General features: G+C 58.1%; 1 protein-coding gene across 3 annotated transcripts; it reads right to left on the reverse strand.

The window, feature by feature from the left end:
- Nucleotides 1-254: 254 nt before the first annotated feature.
- Nucleotides 255-13,206, reverse strand: MKNK2 (MAP kinase interacting serine/threonine kinase 2). Of its 3 annotated transcripts, none has more exons than XM_012804544.2 (13): nucleotides 13,063-13,206; nucleotides 9,190-9,286; nucleotides 8,979-9,080; nucleotides 8,801-8,898; nucleotides 6,181-6,260; nucleotides 5,782-5,855; nucleotides 5,494-5,598; nucleotides 5,341-5,396; nucleotides 5,115-5,210; nucleotides 4,530-4,724; nucleotides 3,534-3,698; nucleotides 2,771-2,814; nucleotides 255-580 (listed from the first exon to the last, which is right to left on the reverse strand). In XM_012804544.2, the coding sequence occupies exons 1-13, from the start codon at nucleotides 13,111-13,113 to the stop codon at nucleotides 502-504; spliced, it is 1,242 nt and encodes a 413-aa protein (XP_012659998.1). In that variant the 5' UTR covers nucleotides 13,114-13,206; the 3' UTR covers nucleotides 255-501. The 3 variants fall into 3 exon arrangements, with proteins under 3 accessions (XP_012659998.1, XP_003788755.1, XP_012659997.1); XM_003788707.3 differs by lacking the exon at nucleotides 255-580 and adding an exon at nucleotides 2,116-2,524; XM_012804543.2 differs by lacking the exon at nucleotides 255-580 and adding an exon at nucleotides 2,116-2,524 and having other exon boundaries at nucleotides 9,906-13,128.
- Between the last annotated feature and the right edge of the window lie 185 nt (nucleotides 13,207-13,391).

A 13,391-nucleotide genomic window follows, 5' to 3' on the forward strand; every position in this document is an offset into this window, starting at 1 on the left:
CCACACCAGGAGGCTCCTTGTAGGCAGCAGGCTAAGCCCTGCCTTGGAATTTTGTGAGTGGAGATGCCTGAGAATGAGCCCAGCCCTTTTATCTTTTTCTTCCTAGCTGAGTATCCTGGGGAGGGAAACCAATGCCACCATTGTGGCATTTCCAAATTCCTGACTCACAGCATCACTGGCAATGCGGCTTCTGTACCAGTAGGTTTGGGCCAACTTGATTACGAAGCAACCAAAAACCAGAATTCAGGCACACCCAAGTTTTTATGAGTTTTATTAAATCCTTACAAAACAGAATACAAAATTCCGGCATTGACAGTTGTTGGAAAGGAAAACTTTGAGCTCTATCAGTTCACCTGGTACAATGGAATTAAAGTGCTTGGATGTTTTTCCCCCAGTTTAAAAAATTTTTGAGGTTTTTTTTTTGTTGTTGTTGTTTTTTAAAACAGCTTAACATCGATACACGGCCATTCTGGCCCAGGCTCTCCAGGATCTTCTGCTCATTCACAGTAGCGTTCTGACCAGCCCTCCAGGTGGCCATGCGACAGGGTGGGGGGGGAAAGGGAGGAAGTGACTGTCCCACCTTCAGAAAAACAGAAGCTGCTAGCCGCTCAGCTTTCCAGATACAATGACCATTGGTGCCTGCGGCATTTGCTTGTTCTCTTATACAAAAAGGCAGAAAATCCCCAGTTGCAAAAGGTGGAATCACTGAAGGACGAGAGATGACAAGGGGTCTTTGGAAAGGCCATCCACAGATATAGGCAGGCAGGGGACTGGGGAGGATATGTCACCCCCACCAGCCACCACAGACTGTGACAATTGTAGGAGACTTGGGAGGGGGAGGGGAGGTTAGGCCGAAGGTGTCTGAGCCCACCACCCACAGGCCCTCCGACATTCAAGTATTCTTCAAGAACAGGGAAGCAAAGTCAACTGATGTTTTCTTTAAAAAACTAACTAAACACGACGAAAATCCCCGACCATAGATTTAGAGGCCAGAGGGGCTACCTCAGGAAACACCTGAGCACAGCCCAGGGCTGGGCTGGCCTGGAAGGGGCCATGGGGGATTGGCTGGTAAGCGACACCCCACTGCCACTCCCCTGACCAGCAAAGCCACATGTGCACATAGAAAATGGAAACTCGTATTGCATAGTACTTCACCGCCAGAGCTTGGGGTTGGGAGACAAAGCAGACCCTTCCCCGCCATTCCTGGGTGCCTGAGGCTGTGGTAGCGGCGGCTGTTTTCCTGAAGGTGGGCAGACTGAAATCTGCCCTCACGGGTGAGGGGATGCAATGGGACCCCCAGGTCTGACCCCAGCTTTGGTGGTGTGGAGTGGGCCAACAGCTTCCATTCCAGACCCGAAGGGGGGCACAGGGGCAGGACGTGGCCATGGTCAGACTGAGCCCTGAGAAGGGGCACTCGGGTGCCCAGAAGGGGTGTCTTGGGGACCCCCAGGTTGGCTGACGGGTGCCTGTCCAGCCCCTCCTACCCACCTTGGTGTGGCAGATCCCTGGCTCCTGCCGCTTCAGTCCCTGGTGGGGCAGCAGGTCAGCTGCAATTTAAGGTGAAGGTCAGAGGCTGAGTCCTGCCATCAGGGGCCTGGACAGCCGCCAATCCTAGAGGAAGCCCTGATTGTCAACTCTCATGAGGACAGAGAACTTGGGTGAAGGGTGGGTGTGGGGGGATGCCATCCCCCCAGCCTGCCCACACCCAGGCCTACCCTCTTGAGATAGGGGGCCCCCTGTCCCCACCAAACCACCAGGGGTGTCTGGAGTGAGGGATAAAGGAGCTGCTATTCCATGACAGGAGGGGGAAGGAGAGCCTGTCCCTGAAAATACTGAGGGCTGGGGAAGCAGACATGGGGGAGGGGTGTCCTGGGCCCCCCAGCTCTGGAAGATGGCAAATTGGCTGGAAGTGGGCTCTCCTGAGTCACTGTGCAAGCAATGGGGGTAAAGAGGGGGTGGCAGGGTGCAGGTGACTTGGGCAGTGGGGCACACCAGACCTTCAAAGTATAGGTGAGCTTGGGGAGAGTAGAAACCCAGCCACACACACCCTCTGCTCTCCTCCCCATCAAAAGGAAAAAAAACAAAAGGAATGAGGAGGTGGGAATAGGAAAAAAAGGGAAAAAAAACCCCAAAGCAAAAACCTATAAAAAAAAAAAAAAAACCCAGCCCCTCAGCTGGGCTTAATGCCTGGGAATGCAGCCAAGGGGAGCAGCTCCCAATAGCTTAAAAAAAAAGTTTAGATGAGGGGGCACCTATGTACAGAGGGAAGGTGGGAGGGCGTCAGGCGCGGTCTCCCACGAGGACCACGGGTGCAGTAGACAAGCTGGCTCTCTGCCTCCGCTGGGCCAGCTTGGACTCTGAGGGTGGGGACAGCTGTAGGCAGCGTGAGGTAGCTCGGACGAGGACGGGCTGGCCCTGCCCCGCGGCCTCCTCCTCTGCCAAGTCCTCTTCACGTTGGGCCAGCTGCCGGTTCATGGCAATGGCCTCAGCCGCGAAGGACGTGAGGTCTTTGGCACAGCTGTTCCTATGGAGGGAGAGGAGGGGAAAGTTAGTTGAGGCCAGACCCCTGGGGTTTGGGCAGTGCCCTCTCCCCTCACCCTGGGCCTCTCTGGGCATCAGAACCTCACTGTCGGCCCTAGCAAGTTACCCAGTATGAAGATATCTAAGTGCTTGGGTGTCTTTCCCCCACTATTTGCATCTTTTTGAAACATCTTAACATTTAACACCCCCCTCTGGACTTGGGTAGCCCCAAGACCCTATATAGGCTCACCTCTGCAGGACCATGGGTGTGGGCAGGGTGTTCTCCGGGGCGCACTGCAATGAGGCAAAAGAGGCAGGGGCTAAAGTGGGCCCAGCAGGCCCAGAGTATGCCCTGTCGGCTCAGGTGGCACTGAGGGAAACCCTGAGCACAGCCCCATCACCAGGACCCAACCTGCAGACACTACAAACTGGGGCTTCATGCATGCACAGGGACCCTGAACCTGGCTGAGGGAGGGATGCTGTGTGACCCCAGTGGGGATCACAGGGTGGGGTGAACAGCTCAAAAACCATGCCCTTTCTGGTTTTCAGCCCAAATCCACCCTCAGAGCCCCCACCTTCTCAACGCATAGGTCTCCAGATTGCTCCTGGAATGGGTTTAGAGCTCCTTCTTGCTATGGAAAACAGAGTGACCTGTGCTCCTATTTTTAGTAAAGCCCACTGCCCTGGTGCCCTCATTCTCTTGGGACAGCAGATGACTCCTGGGCCTGAGAAATGCAGGGGGTGGGGCAGAACCCTGGACTGAGATTGGTTAGGCATGAGGCCCTCCTGCCCTATCACTCTCAGACCCAGGGCCAGCCAAGCTAGGATGAGCCTCTGAGCCACTGCTCCCGCCAGCCGCTATGTGGCTGGCAGCCACTCAGTGGGGTAGCAGTGGACCCTAGACCTCACTGCATCTCTGGGCCTCCATGCTGCACCCTCAGGGCTTTCCATACACTTGCTATGGGACATCTGCAGCCCCATGTCCTCCCAGTCCCTCTGAGGCTAGTGCTCACCCCCTGCACCCAGGGGTGCTGCAGGACTTGGGCAGCGCTCAGCCGCTGCTTGGCGTCACGGACGAGCAGCTTAGAGATGAGGTCTTTGGCGGCAAAGGAGATGTGGGCCCAGTCCTTATCAGGGAACTCATACTTGCCCTCCTGGATGCTCTCGAACAGCATATTCTAGGGGGCACATGGGGGGGGGGTCAGCTGCAGATGGCAAAGTTGGGCCAGGCCCCTGCCACCCAAAGGGCAAACTGAACTGGGGGGCATCCGGGATGGGTGCAGGGCTGCAGGACCCAGGGTCCTGAGACAGGCTGGCATGTCCAGGGGCCCTGGGGCATCACAGGAAAGTGAAGGGACACAGGCCCAGAGGTAGCTAGGAGGTTGAGCCAGCAGAGGTGGCAAGTGGGATTTGGGTTGATTTACAAAAGTAGACCCAAGGGGCACTAGGCTGGGAGTGCTGAGCTTTTGAGTCTTGGGCAAACGGCCCAATCCAATCAACTCCAACTTCAGATGTTGCCCACCTCTTTGCTCCCCCACCCCTGTCCCTGACTCTCTTGGGCTGGGAAACCCAAAGGGTCTTCAGAAACTCTGGAGAATGGGTGGGCACAGCCTTATAGATCTTTATCAGTGCTTGGTGGTCAGGGGCAGGTCCCTGGGTAGCAGGGGTGCACATGGCAGATTCCTAGGAAAGAAGGTGTGCACAGGGCATGTTTCTATGGGTGCTGGGGGCATGTGCCAGGAAGGGAAGGATGGACGGGTAGGCCTCCAGGTGAAGAGAAATGCTCCAGGAAGGACTCTAGGGAGGAGGGGCACACAGCGCAAGCCCCCAAAAGACAAGTACATGGGGTAGTGGGTAGGTCCCACAGGACCAGAAATGCAGGGGCAGGTCACAAGGAGAACTGGGGTGCAAGGAGCAGGTCTCCAGGGTCACACAGAACAGGCAAGCCCTGGGGTGGGTGACAGGGGCACACGGGGCACAGGCGGGCAGGGCACAGGGCAGCCCCTCACCTGGCATGCAGGGCAGGCCTCGCCGCGGTCCCAGCCGCAGTCACTGCCACAGTGGCCCACGAAGGGTGGGTAGCCGCTGAGCAGGATGTACAGGATGACGCCCAGGCTCCACAGGTCGCAGCGCTTGTCATAGATGCTAGCCTCCTCGCTGAAGGCCTCCACCACTTCTGGGGCCATGTACTCTGCCGAGCCGCACTGCGGACGGGAGCAGGCGAAGCGTGTCACGTGAGGCTGGGCCAGCCCCATTATGCTCAACCCGACCAATCAGAGGCTGCTGGCGTCCACCCTGCTCAATGAGCAGGTACTTGGAACACACCCAATCCTGTCCGACCAATCAGTGGTAGGAATTTGGGACCCACCCCGCCCCCGCCTGACCGAGGCCCCGACCCAACCCCAGCCCATCAGCCGTTGTTGCTAGGCGGAAGCGGAGTTCAGCTCCGCAGCTCCAGCGGCCAGGGGCCTAGGCAAGGCGAGGTTCCGCAACCGCAGAAACAGACATGGATGGGGCGTCAGTTTTTCCGGCTCCAGCCCAACCCTGCACCACCACCCCCATCCCCGGGGGCATCCGGCTGCGCGGGCCCTCACCGGGGTTAGCAACTCCGGCGTAGAGATGGGGGAGCAGTCTCCATTGAGCTTGATGCCGCTGCCCAGATCAAAGTCGCAGATCTTAACAGGAGACACCTGGGCAGGGTGGGAGGCATGAGGCTAGGGTCCACCGGGCTGGCCAGTAGGGAGGGCTGTCCAGCAGGGAGGGCTGCCCTCAGAGGCAGGAGGTGCCCGGAGCTGAATGCACCTGGTCAGGGTGCCTCACCTGGTTGGGGTGCTCACAGAGGATGTTTTCCGGCTTTAGGTCCCTATGGGCAATGCCTGGGGGAGAAGCAACAGAAGAGCGATTAGGGCTACAGAGGATGACTTCTTCCTGGAGTCCTGGGCAGGTGGACCAGATCCTGAGCTGGGGACTCACCTTTGTTATGTAGGAAGTCCAGGGCACTGGCCACATCCTGCACCACCACACTGGCCTCTAGCTCATTAAAGTGCCTCCGCTTGTGAATGTGACTCAGGATAGAGCCTGGGATGAGGCCATGGCAGAGGGGAAGACAGAAAGGGTCACTTCCCGAGGCCCTGAGCCAGTGCACAGCACCCACAAACCCCCACCTCCCATGTGCAGAACCCTCTGAAAAGTCCTTCCTGGAGGCCCTAAATCCTATAAGAACCCAGCCCTCCCTCCCCACAAGTAGGAGCCCACACTTACCACCCCGCATCTTCTCAAACACTAGGTAGAAACGGTCCTCCTCCTCAAAGAACTCAATCAGCTCTAGAACATTCCTGGGGTGGGGATCAGGAGAGGACCTGAGGCTCCCTGAAGCCCTTGGGCAGTCATTACCAGCTTCTCTGTGCTCACCCACCCATAGGAAGGCTGGGACTAGGCCAATGGGCCAGCTTTCCCCTTGCCCACCTGGGGCCATCAGCCACAATATCACTGGGACCACTCATGATGCCCACAATATCACTGGGACCACTCACGACGCCCAGCCTGGTAAACAGTGTGTGCTTAATAAATGCTTGCTGGGGATAATGTAACATTTAGGCCCATTCATTTACTGAAAGGTAGCTCAGAGCCTGGTGCTATGGCAAGACCAGGTGACCTCACCTGTGTCCCTGGCACTGATATAGCATCTCCACCTCCCGGAAAACCCTGCTCCGAATGTGGCCTGGTTGCTTCTCAATGATCTGAAAGGGGTCAAGGGGACATGCCACTGGGTCAGCTGGACCCTCCAGCTGGCAAGTTTCTGGCAAGCTCCTACCAGAAACTTCTGCGCAACACCTGAAACTCCACTATGGCTCAGACTTTTAAGCTCTCGAAAACAGGGCTTTCCTAGAGGGGCCTAGAATTTGCCAGACGTCAAAACTTTGCAGTCAGCAGGGGGCATGGTGAAGTGGAACATGAAAGAAAAGCTGATAGGAAAAAAGCTGGTGGGGCAGGTCCCCACCCCTACCCTGACAGGCCTTTGCAAAACATCCCCCACAGGGCATGAAGGCCAGTTCAGGGCCTTGGGAAGTGACCCTTCCTTGGACTGGTGGCCGCCCCTCTTTGACAGGGAGACCAGCCACCTTTGCTTCCACAGGACCCATGGAACTAGGGAGACCCTCAGGGTGCCTGGCTGCCAACCTGGCTGGGACCCACATGCCATGTGGCTGCAGCACCAAAGCCTGTATTCGTGCCTCCACACTAGCTTGGCAGGTGCCTCCCCCAGGTCCAACAGCCTGTGTCTGTTTAGGCCAACCCTAAGTGGCTGAGACCTAGCTCCTAGGAAGAACCTCAGGAAGCCTAAGCCCTAAACCATTGCCCTCTGGTACCAGCCACTCTAAGGACCAGAGGATTCTACCCCTGCCAGATGCCCCCCAGCCACCTTTGCTGGCAGAGGTGGAGGCAGAAGGTGCCTGCCAGTTCTCCCTGGTACTTGCTGGGCATCTTTTCCCAGGCTGGACATTCCAGCCCCTTTCCCCCTAAGCAGGAAGGTGGGTAGAGGGTAACCACAAGTGCCCAGGGCTCTCTACTCATTACAGTAGTCTGGTGGGGGAGGGGATGTATTCCACCTAGAGCCCCTAGCTACTGCCATGCACTGTGCCACATGTCTAATGACAGACACACCTACCCCAGCCAGGGGCAACAAATAATCTGACTCCAGGGTCTCCAGGGAACCCCTCCTCTGCTAAACCAAACCTAGTCATGTCTCTTGGGAGGCCGGCTAGGATGGCCACATCAGGGAGCAGAGTACAATCCCTCCTAGAAAGAAGCTATCTTCTCTGAGGGCCCAGCTTGGGGTTAGCACCCCACTGGTGGCCCTCTGAGCTCTGCCTCCCTGGGCAAAACCCTGTGCCCTCAACTCACTGGACCAGGCCATGCTCCTCAATCCACAGGCTCAGTGAACCTGCTGCCTTGCCCAAGCACTTTTTTCTCCTCCTCCTGCTGACCCCTAGCTGGGCCAGCTCCTCCTGGACTGCAGTGGTCAACCTCTGCACACCCCACCAGGAAGCTCCCTGATCTTGGCACTGACCACACTGGGTCAGTGGCAAGGGGACTGTGGAGACAGTCCCAGGATGGTAGTCAGGAGCCCTTGTGAGGCTGCATGGTGTAACTCAGACTACCTCACACACACACACACACCCCCCCAAGCCTCAGTTCCGTATCTGCCAAACCAGGACAGAAAGTTAAGTATGCCTGGTAGGACCCTTTGGAGGAACATACTCAGAAGGAAGCCCACTGTGCGGAAGTGCTCTCTGAGTGTCTATAAGTCTCTGGAACCTTTGTCCTGCCCCACCTGTAAACTCTTAGGGGGCAGGAGCCACAATTGCATCTGTCACCACCTGTCACTGCTGTGGTCCCAGTGCCTGGCCAACAGTTTCCCTTAACTTGAAAACACAAGGCTCACTCCTCCCTTCACCATGGGCTGGCCCACTCCTGTTCCTCTTTCTCCTCTGAAAAAGCCACCAGTGTGGCTTGGACTCCTACCAGAGTCTGTAGCCTTCCAGCTGGCCTCACACCCCTAGGAGCACCTGGCCCCCTTCCTGGGCAGTCCTAGTGCTGGATATAGGGTCATGAGGGAAAGCCTGGAAGGCATCTTTGCAGTTTTTTTGTTTTTTGGTGGGGCTGGGTTTGAACCAACCACCTCCAGTATATGGGGCTGGCGCCCTACTCCTTTGAGCCACAGGAGCTGCCCTGGAAGGCATCTTTGAACACAATATCTGACTGTGTGCCCTGCAAGGTCATGAGGCTACTACCAGGGCCTCAGCAGCCTCCTGCACCCAGACCACTGGCCTCACCCTGGGCTCAGAGGTGTCCCAGGGATGGGGGGGTTACATGGGTTTTCCCAAAAGCACAGCCCCCTCTGTCACCCCTTGGATACAGCTTAGAAGACCTGCCTGAGGGACCCAGCAGGCAAGTGTCACCTCTGGCCAAAGCCCTCAGCTCTGGGCAGTCACCTGGCACAGGGCCCTTGGCCACCTAGACATAAGGTGGGCAGGGGCCCCCCTCATTGCCAATCCTGCCTAGACTCAGAGGTGCAGCAGGGGCTCAGCAGGAGCTGACCCAGATTCCCAGAAGTGGCCTGAGTCACTAAGCCCCAGGACCATTTTTAGACACTGGTTTTCCCTGGCTGTCAATTTGGGAGCTTGAATGCCACAGCCTCTTCCTGTCTCCCCTAGCCAATAGCAGATCCCAGGGGCTGCCAGGAAGGGCCATACAAGCAGCTCCAACTGCTGGAGCTTACCTTGACAGCATACTCCTGGTTGGTGATGAGGTTGACGCAGGTCTGCACACGGGCATGGGCACCTTCCCCGAGCACATCCTCCTGCAGCTGGTAGACATCTGGGGAGTGGCAGGGTAGGCTGAGGGGACCTGTAGCCAGAGCCACCTCTCCACCACTCCATGTCTGCTGCCCCTCTCACCTTCAAACCTGCCCGAGAAGCTGTCAGTAGCTCGTCCCCGCTTCTTCTTCTTGCCTCTCTTCTTGGCATCTGGGATGTCGATGGGTTGGCTGGCAGGCATGTCTACAGAGACACACATCCACTATTCAGGACAGGGCCCTGACCAGTCCACACCCACTGCTACGGGGAATTTGGTGGGTGCTCTGTGCCCCCACCCTCTTAGGTATCTCACCAGGGCGGGTCTCGCACTGCAGGCTGAAGTCAGAGTCCTCACGGTCCCCTAGGTGGGCCTGGTCTAGGGAGAAGGCCAGGTCGAAAGGGTTCTGCCCCTGCAGAAGTGGAGAGGCCAGGAGAGAACACTTAGGGCCGAGTTGGTGTGGAGAATAGTCCAGCCCCAAGGCTGAGACCACAAGTTAATTATCTGGAGAAAAACTGAGTCTGTTCCTTGCTCACACTGGACACCAGAATAAACTCCCCATGTGGCAAATGGTTCAGACCAGGGAACTCCCAGCGCCTGGGACTCCCTTTCTCTCTCCCTCCCCACTCAGGGTGTGTATTTAAATGTGTGCAGCCTCCTAGGACCTCAGCAGGGACACAAAGTCTCTTAGAGGTCCACAAATCCCCTAACTCAGTAGTTTTCAACAAGGGAGGATTCTGACCTCTGAGGGAATATGGGGCAATACCGTGGACATTTATGGTTGTCACAATTGTGGCTCCTGGCAGAGTGAGTGGAGGTGGGGATGCTGCATAGAACCCTGCAGTAACCAGGACAGCACCACCTCAGAGAACAACCCGGCCCAAAGTCCCCAAATATCAACATGTCGAGATAGAGAAACCTTGTTCTCAACCTGACCCTCCGCCCCCAGCCCAAGGCCCCTGGGCATTCCAGGGAGGGTATGCAGTGTGGGGCAGGGACCGATGCAGGCAGACAGCTGCCTGGGGCCCTACCTCTGATGCCAGGGCTGAGTCACTGTGGGGCCCAAGCCACATCTCATGCCTCGGTTTGCTCATCTGCAGAATGGGGACAGCCCGGCTGACCTCTGGGGATCAAAGGCAGCAGAGCAGCACAGGGAGGTGACTCACTGGGTGGGGCTCCCAGCCTGGGCAGCCATGCCTGCTTTCCCACAACCTGCTGGGCTGTCTCAGGCCAGCTTAGCCCTTCCCAAGCCTCAGTTTCCCCATCTCCTTCCCTACCCTGTATGGTGGGTAGAGGGGGCATGAATTCAGTCTCTGTTAGCCCTGCCTCCTGCCTGCACAAGTCTCAGACCCACCTGCACACCTAGGCCTCCTGTCGACCCCCTTACCCCCACTCTACCTGGAGACTGCCCAGAATAGCCACCCCCAGCTCCGTATAGCTGAAGCCTCCATATCTTCTGAGGGCCAGCCCTGAATTCATGCTTCCAGTCCCCAAAGCAGTGATCACCTCAGCATGTGACTCTGTACCTGGTGGCCAGTGTTTAGTCACACCTCTGCCTGGTCCCTAGGGGTGCATGGCAGAGACACCCATGAATGTGCCAGGCCCTGCCCGGGCACAGCCTGCATGGTCTAGTTTCAGTCCAGACACCCTGGAGGGATCCCTTCACAGGCTGTGGTACCCAACTAAGAAGTACCTCCCTCAGGGGAGCTGTGGCCAGCAGGATTTGAATTCAGGACTGCCCCACTCAACAGAAAGGAGCTTGGATAAAAGACAAGGGAGCCCTGGGACTGCAGGGAGGGTATGAGAACCTCAACAGGGTGCAGGAAGCCAGAGGTCCAACAGACCTTTCCTGGCCTCTAGACAGAAGATGGTTGGCACAAGTACATTTCTGCAGAATAGGTGTGATCCAGTCAGGGGAGGGTCCCTAGCAGGAGAGGTCCAGGCCAGATTCATCTCATAACTGAGCTCTAATTTCCAGGTCAGCCTCCTCCAGCCAGGAGGGCCCTAGCAGGCGAGAGGGCCTACAGGTGCAGTGTAGTCCTAGTCTCAGCAAGGATGCTGGGCCCTGGGGCCAAGTTGCTGGCCCTCTCTGGGCCCCAGACAAAGTGGGACAGGGCTCTGATAGATGGGCCAGCAGAGAAGCCACCCCAGGAGAGCCCTAGGGAAACCATGAGGGCCCTGTGCAGAGGACCCCCACAGATGCCTGCAGCCTGGAGCCCAGGAAGCCAGCCTGGCAGAGGGGCAGGTGGCAGCCAGAGAATAGGAGGGTCTGAGAACCAGGCTGCCCTCCCAGCCTGCTGCCCACTATGCCCCAGTCAGATAGTTGCTAGGAGGCTGGAGAGGAAGGGGCCCTCCAGGTAGCCCCACAAGGAAGCAAGCACCCTCAGCTCCAATAAGGGTCCCGATCTACAGGGCCTGCATAGCCAAGAGCAGCCACCACACAAGGGAGGTTACTAGAATCAAAAGCTAGCCAGGGCTCTACTTACTCTCTGACCTTGACCTAGTGACCTGCCCCCAGGTAAAAGGACTCAAGAACCTCAGGGCCCAGTCTGGGCGTGGCTTTATCTGGTCACTGTTCCCACATGCCTGTCATAGCCTCCAACTCAGAAAAGTGGAGACAGATGGAGTGGCCACAGCAACCATGGTGAATGGACAGATCTGCTGTCAACAGGCACTGGGTACCACCACTCCCATGCCCACAGAAGGACTCCAGGCAAACCCTGCTGTCTGGGAACCTCCACTTTCCCATCTTAAAAGGTGGAAAATAAACCCACCATGCTTGCATATGTCCTGATGGGACAGGAAGGGTATCTCAGGAGAGGTGGCCCTGACTCAAGGGAGCAACTGTGCATGGTGGGGGTCATGGGAGGGGTTGGTCTTGGGGTCCTCCACCAGACCCAGGCCACCTGGAGGGGGACCTCTCTTGGCCCCTCAGTCCACCTCGGAGTGGGGCTGTCTGGTGACCATGCACAGAGGCCAGCTCATGGTCCCAAGCACGGGTAGTCTCAGCCCAGCTCTCCCTGGAACTGGCTGCAGGACGAGAGTCAGCAGGCCTTGGCAGGAGGCTGCTGGAACCATCCAGAAAGTTTGGGTTTGCTTTGGCTGCCTTGCTTAGTCCCGTGTGCTGACCTGGCCTCGGCTCATGTCCAGCCCCAGGAGGGGAAAGCCCACTGTCAGAGATGTCTCAGGTTCACCCATGTCCCGCCCAGCCCTGGACACTCTGAGGGCAGCCGCTGCCCTAGGGGAAAATGTAGTGGCAGGCATTCAAGCAGGGGTGGGTGAATGGCCGGGGACACTGGCTGGACAGGACTGCGAATTTTTCCCAAGCAGTCCCCACTTGCTCCTCCCATCTTGACGCTCAGCATGTGTGTACACACCACACACATACACATACACACACACACACACAGACCGACCTGCCTTCTCCACTGGGCAACAGGTCCCTGCCCAAGGAAGCCCAGGGAAGCCATTACATAACCTGGCCAGTGGGGTGGGGCAGGCAGCTGACATCACTGCGTCCCCTGGGCCAGGCCCTGTGGGGCCCCTACCCAGCACCTGCCATCTTCACCCTGCCAGGGTCGCTCATCTGAGACTAGGACTGGGCAGCAGCCACTACCAGACTGCCATAGAAACTTCCCGCTCTGACATGAAACAGCACTTGGGTCTGAGTGTCCCCCGACCACCCCCTACCTCACAGGCCACCTGGGGGTGGATGTAAGGGACACACAACCTGGCCCAGGATATCTTGAGGAAGATCCCCACAAGCCACACCCGGTGGTGACAGGGCTGTGGCCTGCTGAACACTTTGCTCCAGTGGACAACCAACTGGGATTACAGGGGACACCCGCTGTGTCTAGTATTATGAAGAAGATACCCTAAGGGCTACATGCTAAGCTTGGGACAGAACTGCGGCCTGCTGACCCCAAGCTCTCCACAGCTGAAGGGGGCTTGCAGGAAACACGCAACCAGAGGCAGAGACATCCCACCCCACTTGAGGTTCCGGGACGAAGGACCCCAGCGCCACAGCTGGGGAAAGGTCTTCGGCCTACTGACGATCCCATCAGCACACACCTGGCTGGGACTGCCCCAGGCCCCGGGCTGATCCTGGAGGCTGGTTCGGCGCCCTCTCCCACAGGCCACTCGGGTACTCCAGCCCTGGGCGCCCTCCAAACCGATCCCGGCCCTCACCTTGAACGAACGGTGGAAGCCCTGAAGTTCGGCTGTTTTCTTCTGCACCATCTTCTGTCCGGGCCCCGCCAGCGGGGGAGGGGACGGAGGGCCCAGGGGGCGGCCCGAGGGCGGACAGCCGGGCGGGGGGCGGCCGGGGAGGGGACCCTGCGGGCAGGAGCAGACAAAGGGAGGGCGGTAAGCAGCGGCGGCCGCTCAGCCGGGGGCACGGCCCGGGCGGGGGCGGCGATGGCTCCGCTGGGCCTGATCCCCGTGCCGGATCGGGGTTCCCGGGGTTGCCCAGGGTTCGCACTCACCGGGGTCGGGCTCGGGTCGGGGCCGCAGTGCCG

The sequence above is a fragment of the Otolemur garnettii genome, unplaced genomic scaffold (genome assembly GCF_000181295.1).
Source record: "Otolemur garnettii isolate 467f Iridium unplaced genomic scaffold, OtoGar3 scaffold00029, whole genome shotgun sequence".
NCBI classification, from domain to species: Eukaryota; Metazoa; Chordata; class Mammalia; order Primates; family Galagidae; genus Otolemur; species Otolemur garnettii.

Bases quoted from the DNA above. Each gene is read 5' to 3' on its own strand.
- MKNK2 (XM_012804543.2), bottom strand. From the start codon at position 9,968: ATGAGCAAACCGAGGCATGAGATGTGGCTTGGGCCCCACAGTGACTCA. The intron at 4,725-5,114 runs GTGAGGGCCCGC...TCCCGTCCGCAG, and splicing joins CGCCGGAGTTGCTAACCCCG to TGCGGCTCGGCAGAGTACAT. The intron at 2,525-2,770 runs GTGAGCCTATAT...CTCCCTCCATAG, and splicing joins ACACCCATGGTCCTGCAGAG to GAACAGCTGTGCCAAAGACC.